This window comes from Cylas formicarius, unplaced genomic scaffold (genome assembly GCF_029955315.1).
Source record: "Cylas formicarius isolate icCylForm1 unplaced genomic scaffold, icCylForm1.1 PGA_scaffold_10__41_contigs__length_53128322, whole genome shotgun sequence".
Taxonomy (NCBI): domain Eukaryota; kingdom Metazoa; phylum Arthropoda; class Insecta; order Coleoptera; family Brentidae; genus Cylas; species Cylas formicarius.
In genome coordinates, this window is record NW_026844214.1 from 35,168,771 (window position 1) to 35,191,466 (window position 22,696).

At 31.6% G+C, this 22,696-nt stretch overlaps 1 protein-coding gene across 10 annotated transcripts in view; it reads right to left on the bottom strand.

Annotated features, from left to right (window-relative positions):
• Nucleotides 1–22,519, bottom strand: part of LOC132696067 (hepatocyte nuclear factor 4-gamma) — a 34,933-nt gene extending 12,414 nt beyond the window's left edge. For 2 of the 10 annotated variants that reach the window (XM_060660666.1, XM_060660648.1), the window contains exon 1: nucleotides 10,140–10,328. In XM_060660666.1, coding sequence (XP_060516649.1) covers nucleotides 10,140–10,185 — 46 coding nt within the window. In that variant the 5' untranslated portion in view covers nucleotides 10,186–10,328. Of the gene's footprint in view, nucleotides 1–1,814; nucleotides 1,885–7,528; nucleotides 7,612–7,713; nucleotides 7,855–10,139; nucleotides 10,329–22,134 lie in introns of those variants that run through there. The other 8 variants (XM_060660639.1, XM_060660629.1, XM_060660685.1 and 5 more) reach the window with 8 other exon arrangements.
• Between the last annotated feature and the right edge of the window lie 177 nt (nucleotides 22,520–22,696).

Consider the following 22,696-nt stretch of genomic DNA (forward strand, 5'->3'; position numbering starts at 1 on the left):
ATAGAAACAGTGTATGTAAAGGTCGTCCAAGAACTAATGAGAACTTAAGATTTAACATTTCATTAGGAGTTGAGGATAATCCCCATCTTCTGAAGTAGCTTCCAATAATCATGAAAGAAATGTATCATCGGTACAAGATTATATTACTACAGGAGGTGAACGAAGATGATCCCGACCGCAGACTACGGTTTCCTGAAACTAGAATGGAAATGTGCGACTTAAATCCATTTTTTCATCGTTATATACTGTTTAGTGGTGACGCCATGTTTTGTTTAAATGGTACGGTAAATAAACAAAGATTGTAGGCATTGGAGTACAAATAATCCCACAGGAATTTTGAATAACAAGAGCATTGGACCTTATTTGTTCGATCAAAATCTTACCGGAGCCCGATATTTACAATTTCTGTTAAATTACCTAATTCCTACCCTCGCAGTTTCTTTCCAAAATTTAATTTTTGATATTTTTATTTTAAATTTAAATATTTAACTTTATTTAAATACGGTAATTCCCGGGCAGTTGATTGGTAGAAAGGGATCACCCGAATTGCCTGCAATATTTCCAGTTATTTCTCAATCGGACTTTTTCCTCGGGGATATTTAAAATGAAAAGTGTATAAGGAAAACCCAAAAGATTCAGATGACATATTGCATGGAGCTCTGCTCCTTGAACTATATTCCATTTAAAAAAGGAACTTGGTTTCGACATCTACTTTTTAACCCACCCTATATATTTTCTGTTCACTGCAAAAAATACGCAAGAACAAAGTATAATTGAAGTGTGCGAGCAGTTTTTCTGAAATCCAATGCCTGATGTTTAAATGAATTTGTTTCATATTTTGGTCGTTCACACTATATAGCAAGTTTTTTATTATTATATTTATATATTATAATATTTAAAGCCATAAAATACAGACATTTCATGATTTTTTTATTTATATTTTATTCCGTAAAAACAATATTTAAGTAATAATGACACCAAAAATAATCGTATAATGTTAAACGTGTCAAAACAGCGGCACAAAAAATTATTTACACCCAAGTTGGGTATTCACCATTAACTTAAATAAAATCTTTGGTAGACCTGACACTGCAATTTGAATGTCACCTTGTTAACGATAAAAATATGTAATTAATACTAATGGATCCCCTATAATGACCGACTTGGAAAAGCTTTTTTTCTCAATAATTATTATATGAGTTTAATACTCCTTTCCACACGAGTCAAAAAGTTAATTATAGAATTCCATCTATATTCAATATGACCTTTAAAAATTAATTAGAATTAAATAGAAAAACACATTTTTTTCACATTGGAACTTTTGACTCTAATCAATATTGAACTACGTTCCTGATGTTATTAGTCGTTTTTTTCTTTGTTATCGCTACTTGGAAAATATCAATTTCATGTTGCGCCTGCAAAAAAAATTACAGTTTTCAAAATTGGGATATTTTCTTCCGAACTGAGAAAAAATATGTGTTACTTAGAGAACAAAAACCATTCGGGACCTGCTAAATTTGGATATTTCTCCGAACAAGCTTTCAACATTTTTTCGTTCGTAATTTGCAAATGAGTAAAACATGTTAACTAGTTTCTTAATTAAGTTTAATATCGTCGATATTTTTAATAACCTGGTAATTATATTTGAAGGTCGAGACGTTGCTGAAGGAAAATTTATTGCATGTATTATGGACACACTTAACTTTACTTAAACAATTTATATCAAATAAATTTAGTACATTCACATACTAAAACTACGCCATAAGTAGAGATTGTTATTTGTATTACTGAAATATTTTAAAGAATAGACTTACCCACCATAAACTTCATTTAACAACGACAGAGACAGAAAATGTATTATCAAATGCGTTTTGCGTTTATCCAGAACTAGAGAGAGAAATTCGATAAATACGTCCAACAAATACTTTGCAAAAATACATTTCTCTGTAAATGATAAATTGCCGATAAGCATAATCTCACGAAACGCATTTGATAAAGTGTCCACTCGAAAAGTTTTTCTTTTATAATAACTGTTAATAATATATAAAAACACCTTTACATAAAAAACACTTTTGCTTGATCATAATCAGGTGAGAGATATTTATATATATGTTTAAGAGTATTCTTATTTAACAAATTTTAAATAACTTTAGTTATGAATCTGTTTAGGTATGAAAGGAGCGAGTGATAAGAAATTTATAAACGTCTTGCATACTATACCTTTTCTATGACCATCTGTCCTTTGGTACATTTTTGCAAAATAGCACGAATATATTCACTGAGTGGCGTGGCCATCAGTAATCCGTGACTAAAGTACCGGAAATGCTCAAAGCACGAAAAACAATGTTGCTAAAATGTACTAAAATTTCGCATTTGCTTAAACGATAAAAGAAATAAGGGAGTACAATATCACCAGTTTCTTGGTGATAACATCATAAAAAGAAGAATAGATATCCGGAAGATCAATGTCAAATAATATGATTCGCTGATAAGCAACTTGTAAGATGATAATATCTGATAAGAGGCAGTTTAGATTAGACATATCTAACCAAAATCGTTATTTGTGTCATACTGCAAAAAGTATATATTTGTTGCACGAAACGGCTTTTAATTTGTAGCTGAAACAAAGTCGAGGGCTGCAGTCCTATTTAATCAAATAAGCATACTTTTTGCACGTGTGCACACAACACTGTTTCTATGATTGAATTAATGTAATGTAATGGCACATTCCGTTACATATACGCAAAATTTCAAAAAAAAAAAAACATTATTGCACATTATTATTTCAAAACATATGGTCAGTCACAACGGGAATTCATGTTGCACTTTCTAATCTAGCGCTAGCAACCATCGAGAAGTATGGGAAAAATATTGAGACCCCATATTGCTTTTACACTAGTAAACAGCGCTAATAAATATAGATTTTTCTTCGTGAAGTAGGCGAAAAAACTTGGTTAGTTAAGGTTAGTTTGGTTAGTTCTATTTAGTTCTGGTTGGCTTTCGGTTTATTACGAAGTTTTTTAGATTGCATATGTGACCGGCCGTTCATGAGAATCAAGGCATATCTAGATGCAGATTAAAGAATGGTAGATATTAGTCTAAATGTGTGAATAGTATTTAGTTATATTTAAAGAGAATGTAAATATTGTTATTAAATTTAAGAATAGATTTTTTTTTCATTTATTTATTGAAATTGGTTAGTTTTCGGTTTCCCTCTTCTGTTTCATAGCATGCACCATGCATAGATACAGTCTAGGAATCTAGGATATATACATACGGTCTAGGTTGATTTTAGATGTGACTTACAACGAAACCCATTTGAATTCTTATGTAAGATCTTCACCACATCCTTATTAAAATTTGTGCAAAGTGGCGAAGATAATTGAGTCCAAACGTAGACACAAAAAAATTAAATATCTCTTAAGCATTTGTTTTTGCTCCACCCCTAACTTCCGGTTTCAAAAATCAATAAAAAGCTAGGCATTCTTGCATTGCGTGGTAAAATATGCCCCTCATTTTTCGAAATTTTGTTGATGAGTCAATATATTATTTCGAAACTGAGATTGGGCTGGGACTTAACAAATCGGCTCTATTTATAGAGTTTAGCAGCAGCACAGTTTTGTAGATTTAGGTATGGAGACAGATGAATGCAAAGTATATTGTTACTATTAGGTTCCAATAAAGAAAATCAGACAATCAACGCAGATACAATATATACAAGTCAAAGTTTAATACAAAACAGAAATTATTAATTCACTGAATTAATTTTCAGCGTCACGGGGTTATTGACAGGGTTATTAACCAAAACAGGCCAGTATTGTGGCGGTTTGAAAAGTAATCGCTGTGCAGCCTATATCTTTTTTATACGGGGTGGGCAAACAAGGCGTACCTAAATGGAAAGGGATTTCAAGGTGAATAAAGATCTATAAACTAAAAATGGTTTTAGTTAAAGAGAGTTAATACTTTTTTTACTCCCTACTCTAAAATACCCACTTATGTACTGAGCAGCGACGGAGTTTTCCGGTTCTTGACCACAGGTTTGGAAGGGGTCGGATGTTTTCAGTAGATTTTATCCACTACTAACGGCATTTTGACGTATGTCAGTTCGGACGCTAACGTCATACGCCACTGAATCAATGTATTACTGCTAGTTTGTAAAAATGTATCCAAAAACGAATGGTCGTAGAAAAAACATAGTATGTAACAGGTTTCCAAAATTTTTCACTCACTAGTTTGTTAAAAACTCGTTCGGATCGTGCCAAATCCAACTCGTGACTAAAGTGGTATCGACGGCACAAAGACATATTTGGTGAAAATGAGTTCTTTGATAAGAAAATGCTATGAAATAAATTCATAAAATATGAGGTGTTTCATATAGTGAATTTACTTGAATTGAAGATGAACTAAATCTCAAATCTTGAAAGCAAAAAAAATGCTTAGCAGAAAATGCCCCACATTACCTCCTGCATTAAAAGTTAAAATAATATTTAATATACAAATTAACCTTATGCGAAACATAATTTTATGGCTAAAATACAAGGTTTTTAGAAGTTTTATTTTTGAGATGAGATGAGATAAAGTTCAATTATGGGAAGATTTTAATATTCCTATCATACTATACAGGTTTTCGCAAAATTGTTAAAAATATCGGTTTTATTTTTTTCACTGGACCCCGTGTGACAAGTGTATGTATGTGTCAATAACGTTTATGGTACCCATGCTTTCATGTAAGCGAAATTTACAATAAAGTATAACCATAAACCATACTACATGTCTAAATTCCATTTTAATCTTGATTTTATCATATCGAGCATAACAAAATATTTTTATAAATAGTTTTATAATATTTTCTAAACCAACTAAGATAGTTTGGCGTGGTGTCAAACACCCTATATCTCAACGTATAACGTAAATGTGCATTGTCAACAAGCAACATTTACCATAGATTTATTTGAAAAACAAAACTCAAATATTTCCATTTAAAAACCTGTATTATTATGAAATTCTGAGTAAATCGTCGAATATTTGTTTCAGAATTCAAGTTAAACTTGGTGAAGGATTAATTTGTTTAAATTTATTTTTCACAAAAAAACTGGTTTGGTTACAAGTTTGAACTGATTTTACTGCGTATTTATTACCTTCATCGAAACACTAAGAGATCGAATTTTCTTAGATTTTTTTTTTAGAATAATAGATTTAAAATTAATTTCAGTTACAATTTTAAATACTTCATAGTTACGTCATCCTAAAACTGTGCCAGAAGTGTATTAGACATTTTATGACACTAAACATGAGTGGAATCCTTTTTTTGCAAATTCGTGAAAATTTAAGTGTTTGAAATATTAAGAGAATAGGGGGACAGCATATCAGAAGAAGCAATATTTCTTGCCTGCGAAAAATCAGTCAGTTGACGAGAAAACTTACAATGTACAGTGAGATAAACATCATTATTATACATTTTTTAATGAAAATTTGAAAGCTTTTATTTATGACTGTAAATCCAGTGGATAACTTCGAAAATAAAAATTATATTATGAAAATTTGTTGTAAAATGTTGTCTCTCTTTAATGATTAATATTCTACAAATAACAAACAATCAGAACAAACCCAAATGTCTCCGAAACAACCAAGGCATTAAGGACTGTGTGCAGCCTCATTCGTGAACATCCTGTGCGATAGTCATGGGTGAGAAAGTGAGGGGAATAAGAATTTTATTGCTTCCGCATTACTTCGAGGTAGTAGTAATACTTAGTACACAATAAGTCTAAGCCTAATTTAAATTGAACAATAAAGTGCAGTGAATTTCAATATAGCGCATTTGTTTACTCTAAATACCATTAGTGTTTTAGTACACTGCCACAATAAATCTACATCTAGAATTAAAATGAATCGTGACACGCTCTTAAAAGGGAATGTGATTGATTTAGTAGGCATTTTTTTCTGACCAAGCTTATTATTCAGTTAAAGGCTTAAGTGCAATTTTAAGGCGATAGATTCACAAAAGAGAAATATAATTTTATCTATTAATTTATATAGATGTGAAATTTATGGTAGCAGCCTTGAACTCATAATGACAAAAAATACGATTTTAATCAACTACTAGTACGAATTTTAAACAGCACTCGCTCGCGACCAAAACAAAGCACACTGATGCATATTCATATATCTTGATACTATTATACCACTTATATATTTTGAAAAGAATATTCTCAACGAACATAAAAATGTCCCGAACGAAAACCAGCAAATTTGCTTTTGTCTGCCTGAAACTAAATATAAATGTTACGGGTCAAACACAAATTCAGAGTGCGGCTAAGCTTTTGTGGAAATATTATGGAAATATATTTTGCATTGTTTTCTAACACAAAATATTAGCTGCGTTAATAAATATTTTCGATAAATCAATAAACATGTTATTTTAATTTAAAGTATATACCGGATGTAAATTAACACCATCAATCGTAGAAATTTCAATTACATTTTTATATGGTTTCATGGGTTGATATAAAGTTGTGTTCAAAGTCACTTTATATTCTGAAATAATTGAACGCAAACAACAAACACTCGGTTTTAAACAAAATAATTTAGGACTAGTTTACTGACTGGATGATTCTTAAAATATTTAATATTCATAATCAATCCAGAAGATTCAATGCTTCTATAAAAGGTGTCACCATGAATGTGATACTACAAACCATTTTAAATAAATTTGGTGGCAAGTGTTAAAAAGGTACACGGAATAATTTAGAAAATATTGACTGATGTTGGGACTTTTTTGTTTATGTAATAATATCTTTCTTGTATTAAAATTATTAACTTAAGTTTCACTTTCGACGCCCTTATTATTATATTAAACAAATCTTATTTTGTTGTTAAGTTTGTTAAGTTATGGGTCAGCGTGTACAAATTGGCTGTTGCTGATGTACTCTTCGTATTTGCACTGTTGCCAGTATTCCAATTTGTCTCGATCTATACTTGAAAAATTGAGAAAATAATTAATAGTCTAATAAGTTTATCTCTTTTTCGGCAATAAATGAAAATTTGTGAGAATACAAGCTATTGATACTTATATGTAACAAAAAAGGAGGTTTTTATATGCATCATTATCAAATGGATTCATATCTAAGATAATCAAAACTATTAACATTTTTAAATTTTATCTACGGTATGAATCTAGAGATAAACCGCAGAGGGGAGGAATGTACATGGCAATTTCTTTAATTATTTATAATTCCTTGGAGTTCCTCTGACATTATCCTGCAATTCCTCTGGAATTCTTTTGGAATTCCTTGGAATTCTTCGCCGATTCCTTCATAGTGTAAACCAAAATTCCTCTGCGGTTTACCCGTCGATTTGACTTGAATAATAGAAGTTGCGTTAAACGACACACAGTGTCCGAAAACTTCTTCTAAACAAGTTAAGCAGGCATTTCCAATAAAGCAAGTCTTGTTAGCACTCACGCCAGTAGCACTGCTAGTTACTGCGATTAAGCGAATTCCTAGTTGGAACTATTATCTTAACATCTTACCGGTGTAGTTTAAAGTAATCGGCGATGGATAAAATGAACAAAACATTTGGGCACCGATTTCCCACCACTCTCGCAATGCACACACCACCGCAATCGACTCAAAACTTAAACGGCAATCAAACAAGCACAATGTTTAGATAAGCAATGTTTTACTGATACGGGCGAGATAGATAGCGTCTAAATACCTTCAAATAATCCCATCGAATGGACACTTCTTATGCTTTTTCCCGAAAACGTTTGTCACAAACATTCACAAATTCTTCTCTATCGCGATTTTTTAATGGTTAGCGGTTTACCATTACGTTAAAAACAAATTCAGCAGGATAACTTACCGCCACCGTCATCGGCGACAGTGATCGCAAAATCAATCAAAATCACTGCGCCTTTACATTATTTAAGTAAAAGGATTTAAACAATATATTATGTTAGCTGAAGTTTCTGTTGTCGACTGTTCGTATAACGATAAATAACTTTTATTTTTGATGCTGCTACTGCTGCGCGCTTGCGACAACATTCCCTGTTGTCCCGTCGCTTCTCAGATTATATTTTTCATACTGGTTTCGCGGCGATCAACGTGATGTAATAATGGAAATGTTTTGATGGCCTAATCATTTTTTAACGAGACGTTCTAACGACCTTCCGCTTTCGGAAATATATTTTGAGAATATATTGCTATTGTTTACTTTATATGTTAATGATACGTTTAAGAAAAAAATCATAAGGGAGACACAGAACATTATTAGTGTGATTTCTGTGTCTGCATCATTCGGTCAATGGTTAAGCGAACTTTAATTGATGGTATAAATAATACAATACGAAATTTCTAAAACAAATAGGTAAACCGGAATGCTTGTCCATTTATATTCTCTTGTGTTCGATAAATGACAATTATGTAATCTGTTTATCGTCATGATCTATCTGATAACTTCTCTTCATTGGAAATAAATACAAACTCCGGAGAAATAGGCAAATTGGAATGCTTATCTGTTTATATTGGCCTGTTTGCGATAAATGATAATTATGCAATTTGTTTATCGGCATAACCTATCTAATAACTTGTGCTCCAATTATCTTTCATTGCAAATAAATAAGAATTGACATTAAATGAAACTAAATGTATTCAACTTTTCTTCCTCATCAAAATAAGAAGAAAGTAAGGAAACGCGTAGTAACCTAAGAAACCATGCCCACCCGACATGACGGAAGTTGTGGGTTCGATTCTCACCGGGAGCTTTGTATGTACTTAAAAAGTTTAAAAACCTGATTGTAAGCTCTTAACTTAACTCTCTTAACTGTAGCACATTAGTAGACAGCATTTAATTAAGTTCTTATTTTGGCAGTTACCACACTGTCGCTACTACATACACGTAGCCTTAAATTGTCCTATCAAATTACAAGCTTTTGTGTCAAAGAAAATTTCATATTTTGAAATTTTTGGTAGTTTCTTTTACATTGAGACAATTTTACTCAGCCTTTTGCGACAATAAAATTATCTTATCATATATAAAAAGTTTTAATCAAACATTATGAGCTAGTGGAGTTATAATAACTTGTTTCTATTTAATTGGGCTATATTTTTTCAGCCCTGTATAGCTAACCTACACAATTAAATGTAACGATATTTGACAGGTTTTTTGCGTTTTCGTATTTATTTTGAAAATTGCAAATTACAGGTTTTTTGCGTTTTCGTATTTATTTTTAAAATCGTACAAACACTTAAGGAGATAATAGACATAAATTTATTATTGTCTGGAGTGTATTGAATTGTCGCTAATTTGATATAAGTAATAATAATATTAATTTGTAAATGCACTGAAACGTTGAAAACTTGAGATAATCATCTCGTAGATAGTCTTACATGTCTATTTTAACCTTATGAGATAGCGGATATTAATACATTATTTTATAACACTAATATATTAGTTTTCATATTTATAGTTATTTCTCGAGGGGTCCTCGTACTGATATTTTTACCTTCCTGGATGAGGAACCTAGAGACAGGTTAAGAAAAGCTCGCGAATTCCTTGAGTACATGCATAAATCCAATGCTTCAAAACATAAGCACACCACTAAAGGAACAATTTTATATGCCCAAGAGAAAATTAAAAGTATAAAAGTAAAAAATATCTACCGAAAAATTTGTTTAGTTCATTTTTCAAACAATTTTTTTGTTACTTTTTTTTATTTGTTTCACAATTGATTTTTTGAGAAAAATATTTTTTGCAGCAAATTAACGAATACATATCTCGTGATTAGATATTGTAGAAATCGCTGTATGACACTTTTACTTAAAATAGAGACTGTACTGTAAAGGAAAAAACCAAAGAATGAAATATAAAAGTACTTTTTAATTTTTTTAGCGATTGTTAAAGTATTTATCAACTGCTACATCTAATTTTTTTTTATGTACAGGAATGAAACAGTACTAGAAACAATTCATACATGATTTAAATATTTGAGACATATTCATATTATTGTATCAATTTAAATTTAAAAATTTTATGGGTGGATTGTAATGTGCAATATAAATGCTATTTATCAAATAACGGGTGCGTTGCGGGTAAATATCACACAAAATTTCTCCAAAGGAAAACCTAAACCCAAAAATTACCTTGACTTATGTCCGATATATCCATGATAACATAATCACAATACATGGTTGCTCTGTGATACTTTTCAAAAGTCCAAGTTAAACAAATATAACAATACTATCGAAATTTGGAACCAACAGCAAAGTCTAAACGTATAATTTGCTTTTCAAAAAGGAAAAAATCCCGCAGTACTGACAGTACCTTCGCGGCGATCAAATCGTGGTGTATTAGTACCGTAAATTTAAATTTAGCTCTGTCATGTGGCGGTGTTATTTAAAACTACTCATTATTCGTCGGTATAAAATTGCATGTGGTACCCAATGAAATGATACCATACGAAATTATCCAATGAAATAGTACCATTCGAGGTGATGTTCGGTAGTGTGTTTGTGTCTGTGCGTGTCTTAGGCTTCAGATAGCTATCCGAGACTTGACATGCCTTACGTTTCACAGCACGAAAATCTCTTCAAGGAAGATAGGAAAAATTCCTTTGTTTCAAATTTCAAAAATAAACAGCTTTTTTTGCTGATTTTGTATGGCGTATTAAATTTTTTTATTTTCAAAAGCTGGAGAGAGGTAAAAGAAAAGTTTATGGATCTTTTAAGTTTAAGATTATTTTTTTTTTGTTAACAAAAAACTAATGAATAAAATGATAAAAATCAGTTAAATAATTAACTATAATTAATAATTTTAAAGAAGACACGATATAATTTCTACAAGTATTTCTGTATATGTTTTTAAAGGATAAAAATTGCTGTTAAAAATGCATGTATTTTTAATCAGCAATTTTTTATGGAAGACAACTTTTCAAGAAAAATGGACTTGATTATTTTGGTGGAATTTTGTTTTTAAACTTTTTTTTTATTTTGTTACAATAAATGATATTTTCAGGTTTTGTTAGTGTTAAATGGCTACATTCAAAAATGTTTACTCCACGCCATAATAACTTGTGGGTAAATAAACAAAATCAACAATCCCTATAATAGAAGCGGGAGAAATGAGGAAGTGCTGAATAAAATCCAATATACACTAATTATATTCAATTCTCTTTTAAAGGATAAAAATTGCTGTTAAAAATGCATGTATTTTTAATCAGCAATTTTTTATGGAAGACAACTTTTCAAGAAAAATGGACTTGATTATTTTGGTGGAATTTTGTTTTTAAACTTTTTTTTTATTTTGTTACAATAAATGATATTTTCAGGTTTTGTTAGTGTTAAATGGCTACATTCAAAAATGTTTACTCCACGCCATAATAACTTGTGGGTAAATAAACAAAATCAACAATCCCTATAATAGAAGCGGGAGAAATGAGGAAGTGCTGAATAAAATCCAATATACACTAATTATATTCAATTCTCTTTTAAGTGTTTATTGACTAGTTTTATAATAGTTTTTAATTTTCTTAATTGTATTTTGCAATACCCCCAGTTATATTTGGGAGGTGAAACTTTCATCTGCAATTACTAGACTTGCGATGAAAGAATGAAAGTTCTGTCTATAGCAAGTTCTACAGTTGCTTCTTGAACATTTTCTTCGTTTAGATTTTTCCTGTGCGATATCTAGTATCTCATAAAGTTATATTTACCCTTTTAAGAGCGATCGTTCGTGATATTGGCTTTATTTACGTTTTTGATAGAGTTTAAGCCTATAAGTTTATGAACACAAACACTTTGCGCCGATTTACACGCACAAATTGGGGGAAAATAGCTGGTAATTTTATCTATCAAACTTCTTGCAATTTGGTAGTGGACATGTTGCAATATTTACATGAAAAAAAAAACGTAAAAATTGCATCGTGTCTACCGAGCGTAAAAGGCAAAATAAGTACAAAATTATGTTATACTCAAAAACAACAAATTTTGAATTGTGTTATTTATATGTGAAAGGGTCGTTTTTGGCGAGTCCGAGCCGTGTATTTGTTATTTATATTTTCCAGAAATTCCAATGTGTGATCTCAAAAGAAGAGTTCGAAGATTATTAAATAAATTTGTTAAAGATTTAGTTTCCTTAAAGTCGAATAAATATATAAGATATTTAATTTGTATGTGGAGTTTGATTGGCTATTGAATGATGGTATGAGGTAAGAAATTTTCGATTGCAAAGTGAGCAAGTAAATTATTCCTAAGCTGTTTAGTATTAAAAAACGACCATAATTTTATCTAAATTTCAAAATAAACGAATCCTTTCAAATTCTTTTGCTTCCAATTCTATGATAATGGAAATCATCTCGTTTCCAAAGACAGTTAGACTAGAGAAACACTTAAAAATTCTTAGGTGCCAGTTTGTCAATAATTGTGGACCTGTTGTTAATAAAATGTCTCCAGAATACTGGAAATTTCTAATAATTCGTTACTGTCCCTAGTTTTTGCTTTACAGTGGCTATGACGAATACCTATAATAATAAATACATCCGATTCACGTAAGTGCAGTTGTTGCTGAGTAACATATTATGTTATCTATATCCTTGGATTAGAGAGGAAACCGATAATATTGTAATATTATGTTTATGATAGATTTAAAGTATCTATATATTTAAAGGATATTTATATTTCAAGCCAATCTGCACCAAACTAATTTCAAAGGCGAAAATAAATCAAAATAAATAAGAACTAAAAATTCACATTTTCACGAAATTATATATTATGACATGACAATTGTTTCGACAACACCGTGTCTTTATCAAATGTAATATTTACAAACTACCTGCTAATACGCCACTGTCAAAAGAAAATTACAACAAAGAACTTAATACCATTAAACAAATTGCACTGAACAACGGCTACAATCCGTCCATTATAGATAAAATTAAAAATAAAAAACAAATACAGACAACAGTAAACTCTATTTATTCGAAACCTAATACAGAACACGAACAATTTAAAACAATTACATACATAGGAGAACCTAGTGAAAAAGTTTCAAAACATTTGTCAAAATATGGTTTACAAATAGCTTTCAGAACTAACAACACAATGGGAAAATATTTAAAAAACAATAAAACGGAATGTCCAAAATCCCAAAAATCAGGTGTCTACAGGTTGAAATGTGGATCTTGTCCTAAAATTTATATTGGACAAATAAGTAGATCCTTCAAGAAACGCATTAACGAACATAAAAGAGCGTTTAAAAACAACAGCTTAGATTCTAATTATGCTACACACTTAAACACAGAAAAACACATTTTTGACGACAATTTTGATATTTTACATACAGCCACAAAAAGTAGAAAATTAAATTTATTGGAAGCCATGGAGATTAACAAAATGAGACATTCAAATGTATTGCTTAAGGATCAATTAGATTTAAATACCTCTCCTTTATTGAACTTAAATTCTTACAACAACATTAATTAAGGTTTTATGGTCATTTTTCGGTATATATAGCAGCAGGTAGTTTGTAAATATTACATTTCATAAAGACACGGTGTTATCGAAACAATTGTCATGTCATAATATATAATTTCGTGAAAATTTGAACTTTTAGTTCTTATTTATTTTGATAAATGGATTTTCATCAAGCAAAAGCCACCTCAGTTTAATGCGAGAATAAATATCCCTGTCTTTAAAATGAAATTTAAAGTAAAGAATGAAGCTCTACATTTTTGTTGTATTTTTCATTTCCATGTGTTTTTGATTTTAAAAATTGTTTCTGGATTGTTTGCGGCTAACGTAAACAACCACCCTTTAATGCCTAGTTAAATGGAAACAAATTTAAAACACTTCGCGTTATTTAAAAAGAAATTTTCTAGTCAAACCACATCAAAACAAATTCTTTTTAAATATAGAATAAAAAAAAACAGTTATGTATTGAAGCACATTTAATAACTACAATAACTAAGTGTTACTACGATAATGTTTTAGATATCGATTTTAGTATGTTCTTTGGTATTTTTAGTTCTTAGTGTTGGTGACGTCCGTTGCGCATCACTCAGCACAAGACTTACCAAGTAGTTTATTATCTCCTTCCCAATTGGTTATTTCTTAAAAATTGGAAAAATTAAAATCGTCAATTTTTTTTAAAAGATCCCAAAATAAATAAAACTGGATAAGAGCATTTCAAAACCCAAGCAATTTAGAAAACACATTTATTGCCTAGCGTCTTTATACGACATAAGAGCAATTAGGGCCTCTAAAAAAATTCAAAATGATTTGTTTACCTTACCAGATCCATAATTTCCGAAACATTAACACCAGTTACCCTTATCTAAACAACCTGTAGAACACGGAATAATTAGATATAATTATATGATAATTACATAATACAATCTGGTCGATAACCATGGGATGCGAAAATATTAAACAACAAATTAACGGGATCGTAGAAAAAATGACTAACAATACCAAGAAATTACTCTTGTGTTCGAAAATTAATAATCAAAACTTTCGTCTAAGAATCTTATCGTGGAATGGCGGTTAGGTTATCTATGAATATTCGACCTCGGGAGAGGTCTATAAACATCGCAGACGGATATAAAATAAATATCCTATTTTCGGTAGTATAGAAATCGTGTCTCAGTCAAGTCTCGGAAACAATGATTATGAGCTTATCTTGAGACAATTATTCGCCAATAAGCTGCAAATTTAGAAGCAGAATTTACTTGAAAAGTAACGGTTTAGTGCTGATGTTTCGTTTATCATTGGTATAAGTTTACGTTGCAGTTTCACCTTAGACAATTATGTACCATACTGTAAATCAAAATAAGATGTGTTCAATCAATGTGGTGGCAAATTTCAGTTGGCTAAACAGATACAGGAAGCAATTTTCGACGAATTGCCATAATTTCAAAACGGCCAAAGATATTAAAATCACTGACAGAAGAGATGAGTAGAACGGAACGAATGTTTCTGGGCAAAAATTGACTGCAGTGATTTTGAAATGCCAATTTTGACCAACTTTAAGGAGTAAAAAGGAGTATTATGTATAGTTCTTGGATAGATGGAGGTTGTTGTCATTGCATCAGACTTTTAATAAAAAAATCATGTTACGTTTAAATCTGGTTTGTAAAAAAAATTATAATTTACATTTGAAGTTAGGGATCACAAGAAACACTTATTTTCTTTTACGTGGTGTCATCTGTTCCTCCACAGGTTCCAAAAGCATCAGCTTTTATGATATTTCTATTTTGTTTAAATTTAAATATATTGGTGGTGTTGTATCCAAATCTTCTTTGTAACACTATAGAACGCGTTGTTGTAACAACCTATAATACAATTCAGGAAAGATGACGATTACGTTTGCAATGACACCAAGCGTTGTTTCGTTATTGGAGGTATTAAGTAACCAGCTTCTGAACTGCCTATTTGCCTTTTGCATAAAAATCAAAACACAAACAATTTTTGACATATAAATCTACTTCAAATTTGTTTAAATTTAAAAAATCCTGTTTACTGTATCCAATAGAATAGATTATTTCATTACACTTTTTTTTTGATTTAGCAAAAACATGACACATATTAATCTCGAGTTCCATGAACCTATGAAACAAGTATGAAAAAATGTTGAAAAGGTTCATTCAGCATACGCAAGCGCGGAATTTAAAATCTCGTTTTTAACCAATGACCTTAGGGCATTTCACATCCAACATGGCCGCTGACAAATCGTCAATAATTTAGGATGCGGCATTTTTGCGGCAGTCTTTTCTCAACATATGCCTGTACCTCCTTAAATGTTTTGAGAAAACGAGTTCAATGTGTGGAAATCCATGTTTGGAAAGAAAATGGCGCAAATTGAGAGTTAGTGTATAAAAATCATTATCTTTTCTACGAAAATAGCAATTCTGCCTGCGGCGCTGCAATTTTTACAATTAGTATTATCTAATAAGGACATGGTTATTTCTGTTAAGTTATTATGGGTTATTGTTATTAATAAGATCACTTTGTCTGTCTTCGATATTACATAAAAACACCTGACGCCATTATATGATTGTTGACAAAATGTTCAAGTACTGCTTAGCGTGATTTTATGAATAGCCAGTTTTCGTATTAATTTAAAAAGTATAAATTGCCTACTGTCCTCGACATTCATTTTCTGAAAACTTCACCTAGGATGTCATTTTGATTTCAAAATTTAACTAACTAGAGTGTTCCGAAATTAATGCACCAAAATTTTATGGCATATTAAATAAATAAAAAATAAAAAAAATATTATAAACATATACCGCATCTTTTCCGAGATGCGGGGTGTCGAAATTCTTAACTAATTTTTTTTTCATAAATTTCAAACCACGAAATCTATTTGAATGAATCTGAAAAGTGAAAACAAAAACAGTATTTATTACTTCGTTAAAAAATGAGAAAAGAAGACTCAAAAAGCAGCAAAAGAGTTTCTAAACATAACAGAAAATTCATTTTGTATTTCAACTTGAAAAATATTTCCATAAAACATTGATACCGAATTTTAAAAAAAATCGCTATTATTTGAATGGGTCTTAATGGCATTTTTTTATAATAATATGCATGCCTTGAAAGTAAACGTCAAAATTGTGATAGAAATACAGCGTGTCCCGAACTGCAATGTCCAAACTTTACCAGCGCAATCATTTATATATAATACTCATCTTTCCAGCATCAAGCAACATTTTTTGCAGTTAAAGTCTTTTTTAATTTCTATTAACGGCATTTCAGCTGAATATTATTGAAGAAAAAAAACTGGTCCACGCTTTTTTACGAAAAATGAAATCTTCATTAAATTTAAAGCATATTTGTTCTCATGACTTTTCGGTAATTTTCAGGGTAAAACTTTTTTTATAATTAAATAAAATGCAGAACATGACCTGCAATTTGCGTGTAATATAATGTAAAAAAAATAAATCGGGACTTACCACCAAACAAATCGAAATCTTGCAATCCAAAGTTATAAGATAATAAATAGTCCACTCCTTCTAGTTCGCTGTCAGATCTATACGATCCGTCATCCGGACTCAAAGAGTAAAACGAAGAAGGCATGGTTATTGCGAAATTTTAAGAAACGACACAATATCACAAATCATTCAGTGTCCGTTGACTTGCATTGTGTTTAGTTAAATCAATTTTGGTTGAAACGCAGACGAGGGCTATTGGTGATAAACGTGCGGCGTTTAACACAAGAAACGCGATTTAAAGTTAAACAACTTTGAAGAAAGTGGGTACTATTTATGTAAGACGTTATCTTTCAAAGATAAGAGCACGATTGTTTTGGAAGCTTTCGCTTTTCAAAATAAAAAAATATTGTTTATTAAGTACAATTTTTTAGGTGATCGGTAATTAGGTTCGGAATAAACAATTCGCAAATTCGCAAATCCGATTGAGGATATTGTAAAAAAATATATTAATTAATGATATCGCAACCGATAAGCTAGACCTAAAACTTGATTGATCTACCGCAAGGTTCATATGTGTGTTCCTTTGCGTGAACAATTGGACTTTATTTACTTTACTTTATCCACCATATTTGCAACAGTTTGCACCAGCTTCCATATAAAAAATACACGTACGCCCTAAATAAATATTAATATCTCTATACCTTCTTTACAACGTGTTTCAAAAAACATGCGAAAGGCTGGAAATTTGTCACCCAAAGAAAAAGAAAAAAGTTTATATAAACTTAGGTTCGGGAATGCTTAATCTTTTGTTCACGCCACTGACATTTTCGTGCAATTTTTCGTATTTACTAGAAGTACAACTTTCTTACTTTTGCATTGTTTTCGTATCTTGCCTCGCTTTCAAAATGTCGTTAAAATTTTCAATATGTATTTTTATAAACATTTATTCAAGTGTGGGCGCATGTTTTTTAAACACTCATTATAATCCAGGCACTGACACGACGTACTGGCATCCAGAACACGTATAGCCATATTTTTCATAACATAACAAAGAAACTGCAATAATGGCAACACGGAGGGCTAAAAAAGAGATAAATCGATATGATATGATAAAGATCGTTTCTTTGGAGGTATTGAACTTTAAGTTGGCAATATTTTTTTGGTTTGCTTTGGAATTTCAAGATAAAGTAGACTGACGCCTGAACAAAGCTTCTCAATTGTGCACATTTATTTAAATACGTATCGCGCACTTCATCCATTTTACGGTCAACATAATCGTCCATCAGAACAATGAATGGTTACGTTAATAAACAGAACTGTCGTATTTGGAGTGACGTTAATCCTCAAGTGTATGTTGAATCACCACTCCCAGAAAAACTAACTGTTTAGTGTGCTTTATGGGCTTAACGATGCTGGCCAGTCAATGGTGCCCGCTATAGAGCTGCGATTCCTGACTTTCGTTCATCAATTGAACAACAGTGATGAGACGGAGCTGTGGTTATAACTTCGAAAAATCGTCGGTGGGCGGGGCACGTTCGTAGCGTGTAGCGCTCGCCAGATTTTTATTTCAAAAAGAAGCCAATTCAGGGTTTTTTCCTTGAGGAACGCATTGTTTTTCTATCGTGCTCGTATGGACTACTATGGAACATTCGCAAAATCGATGTAATTATATTGTGCATACACCTTGTATAAAGCGTCTTTCACGTATCGCCGAATTTCAAAGTCACGACAAACTTCGATGAATATAAAAAATTGTACAAGTAGTAATGATTTTCAATGATATTATTCCAAGTATCTCGCGCACCCTGTATGATAGACGAAACCTCTCTCTCCTCACAATTTACGATACTGTTTGAACTAAATTTTTACAAGTTTTATAGTTTTTCATTAACGTTTCATTAAGTTTTTAATTTACAAACGAAAACGACAATTTTTCTTTTAGATATTTTTATCCATAATCGACACATCCTGTACATAATTGAAAACATTTCCGGAAATGTAGAAAAGTAGGTTATAGCCCTAGATCTCGCACGTTTTCTGGCCGTAATAATCAATGACGTCATCGCATCTTGACTGAACATCTGAATATCTAGAGCAGCGTGTGTGATAGATGAAAACCGCAAATACAAAAATTGTAGCTGTTGATGCGGCCTATGGCCCTGTTTGAACCGATTGGCCATATTTTTTTGGATTTTTGATTCCCGGTTGACAATTTACTCTGGAAAGAGTACCAGGACCTAAGCGTAGTAGAAAATTATGGTTTGTATGTCTAAAAATAAATAATTAATAAATTTTCCTCTAAAACAGAAAACTGAAAGACACTGTTGTAATTTGTGTCTTTCTGTATGGTAGGTAAACGTCAAAAACAAAATAGAGTATTCCAGACGTTCAGGACAAGGAGGCCAATCGGAGGAATACGAAATTCTGAATAGTTTGGTTAAGTTGCGCCAAGTCATTACAAAAAAAACACTGTTTGATCCTCGAATCTAACCATGGCAAACGTTGGGATACCTGCTCTCTACACCGTTGAATAGTCCCCATTCAACACATGTTCCATATCGGTCTAAGAAAAATTCTCATTTGCTTTTTGAATAAGTTGCTTGTTTTGAGTGGAAATAATAACAGAAACATAATTCTTTTGGTCCGAAGAAAAAAAATCTGTAATGAAAATCAATTCAAAAAGAGAGCAGCTATGGGCCGAAGATTGCAAATCCGTTCATTGGCTTCCTATTTTCCTCGTCTGGTGCGACGAATTAATGCTCCTCTATTGGTATCACTTATTGTAAATTTCTTAAAGGCAAATAAAGGATATTCCATGGATGTATTTAGTTAATTTAAGAATTTCTGACACTCTAAAAACATCCCTTTCATAGTTTTGGAGTTAATAAAATTTCAACTGGCTTATCCTTATATCTACATTATCGTTAAGTTAGTTTCAGTTTTTTCATGCCTGTAAAAATTTTAACAAAGATTTAAACAAAAATACTTTTTTTTTCTTTTATAACTTTTAATTCGACAAATTTCAACGAACCTTAACACTGAATTAATCAATAGGTTCCAAAACACCCTCAATTAGTTAATTTTTATTAGGTCATGTCATATAATACTATTAATACTTGAATCGGGCGATGAACGGACTGGTAGAATAATCCTATATAATGATAAAAAATTGTAGTGTGTAAAGCGCATACTGCTCGCCTGCGTTTTATGTTGTTTTTCTTATATGGCTACTAGACATAACACATGTAGTTTAGCAACAAACAAAAAAAATATTGAGCATGGATATTGAATCTGCATGCATGTGACATTTTTTCAAAACAAACGCAGTTGCTAGTAAAATTTCGACGAAAAAAAAACTTAGGCACCCCATAAGACGATACGGTTGACCGGAAGACAGGGCCTTTTGAAGGCAAACCGTATCGTTAGTGGGCGTATGCGCCGGAACGCATAGTCTGAACTCTGGGCCTCTGAAAAAACTGCCTGGGCTTGAAAAATTACCCACTGGCTTTGCTTTCGCTGACAAGCCGGAACGTGTATATTATAAGAGTGCAGGCCAAGAGTTTCTGCTAGCCAGGAGACAGCAGATCAGATAACCACAAATCAGAACTATACTGAGTCGTTTTAGGTTTTCAATGAACTTTCAAAAAATGGCAAATATGGGAAAGTGGTCTCACGAATTTATAGAAGAATTCATTCAGTTATATAACATTGTTTATATAGCATTAAAAGCAAACAATATTTAAGTAAACCTTTAAAATTAGATGCATATAATAAATTGGTGGAAAAATTAAAAACAATTGATCCAGCAACTACAAAAGAAACGGTGGTTAAAAAAAATAACAATATGCGTAGTTCGTACCGTAAAGAATTAAAAAAAAATAAGAAAGCCAAAGTACTGGGGCAAACGGAGATGTTTATGACTTCTTATATGACAATGAAGTACCGAGAAAAAGCAAGTCCAATGTAGAGGACATAGAAATTAGTGAAGATGATGAGGTAAGTATTTATTGAAAAATATTTTTTTAACTACAAGCACCAATATTTATAAATAACAACCATAAAAACAAAAAAACGAGACTCTTATTTTTTACACGCTTTTATTAGCTTCACTTGTATTATGTATGTTTGATCTTTATGACCGACTCTTTCGGACTTGATTTTGACAGACTTCACGTGTCCGATTGACTTGAAATTTGGCACCCATGTATAATTCCCGTAGCAACCCAATGTTATGTTATTACTAAGTGGTGGGAGGTAGTATTAAAATTAATAAGTTTAATAAGTGTCGATTAAATTAACCACTGTTTTACCCATTTCGAAGGTTTGTGCTTTATCTTTTTCTGTTTTTTCAGGCAACAAAGCAACTGCCATTCCTATTTATATAAGATCATTTTGAATAAAACGTAAAGCCGAGAGTACAGGCTTGGCTTCAGGTTTGCAAAGCGAAAGACCTTCTTTCCGGTAAACCGTATCGTCTAAACGTGCGGAGATGGCTGTTTAAAACAAAGTGCAGATTAGCGTGTCAAAACTTGGTGCATGTGCGAAAGTTCATAGTCGCTTGAGAGTAACCATTTTTGCTGTATTTTCTATAGACTCTGAAAGCTACGTCTCGATTGCTGGAATGTAAACGCCACTGCAGCAATTTTTGTTATCAAGACTACTATCAGTTTGATTTTGCAATGTTTAAAATATTTTTAGCAGCATTTACTTGCTTCTTAATCGAAAGAAACTACTACCTATCAAACCGGACTGAGACAAAAAAATTGTAAAATAATAGTATAAATAAGAATAGCTAATCATCACGTAAATGTTTACCACCAGTGATTTAATTCGACGCTACCAGAACAAAACCTTAAGCACAATCTTCCTTTCCCTGAAACTGCCAATGTTTCATTTGTTGACGCTCTGGCAACATTGCCTCTTATCATATACATCGACCTATTTGATATTATCATTCCTTGGTATTTTTAAGTACATAATCTTGTCAGAAATATTTTGCTTCTACATAACAAAAAAAAAAATAAGGTACCGAAAACACCTACCTATATGCGCTTCAGTCCAAAATTTCCATACTGATTTTAGACAAATTGTGGCAATAAGCACATACGTAAACACCTTTGCTTTTAAAAATAACTTCGCCAGTAATGTCCTATTCCAAGAAAGCTGATAAAGCACGCGAAATTAAAATAATTTTACAATAATTAACCTCATACCATTTGGAGATGTCATTGTGACGTTTTGGACTATCACCGACGTTTCGTTGTTGTTAGAAAATGCCACCTGTTGCGTTGATTCCGCAGGTTCCACCATCACTTTGTTTATTTGCACTTGCACCGTATAATGAACTCTTTGGAAAAAAAATACAAACGAAACTTAGGGAAATCCAAAAACAAAGCATTTTAACCTCAAATAACCATGATAGCTGTGTACTTTGATCGGACTGGCATCACCGTTTCATGTGGTGTCATATCATATAAATAAAGATCCCGAAAATCAATTTTCTTTTCTTGATTAGTCATGTTAATGAGATAAAAGAATCTATTATTTTTTGAAACATTTAAAAGTTATTGACACTATGCACAGATCACAGAAATTGTTGTGTATGCGTGTCAAGAGATAAGTTTTGCATTTATCTGTGCGCTTTATGTTGCCTTGCAGCAAAAAAGCAGTAGCAGCAGGAAAATTACGGAGAGCCACTTACTCCACCCTATGTAATTAAATTCCACAAGGGGTATACAATCAGTTTGCAGATCATAGTCAGGAATTTTTATGGGC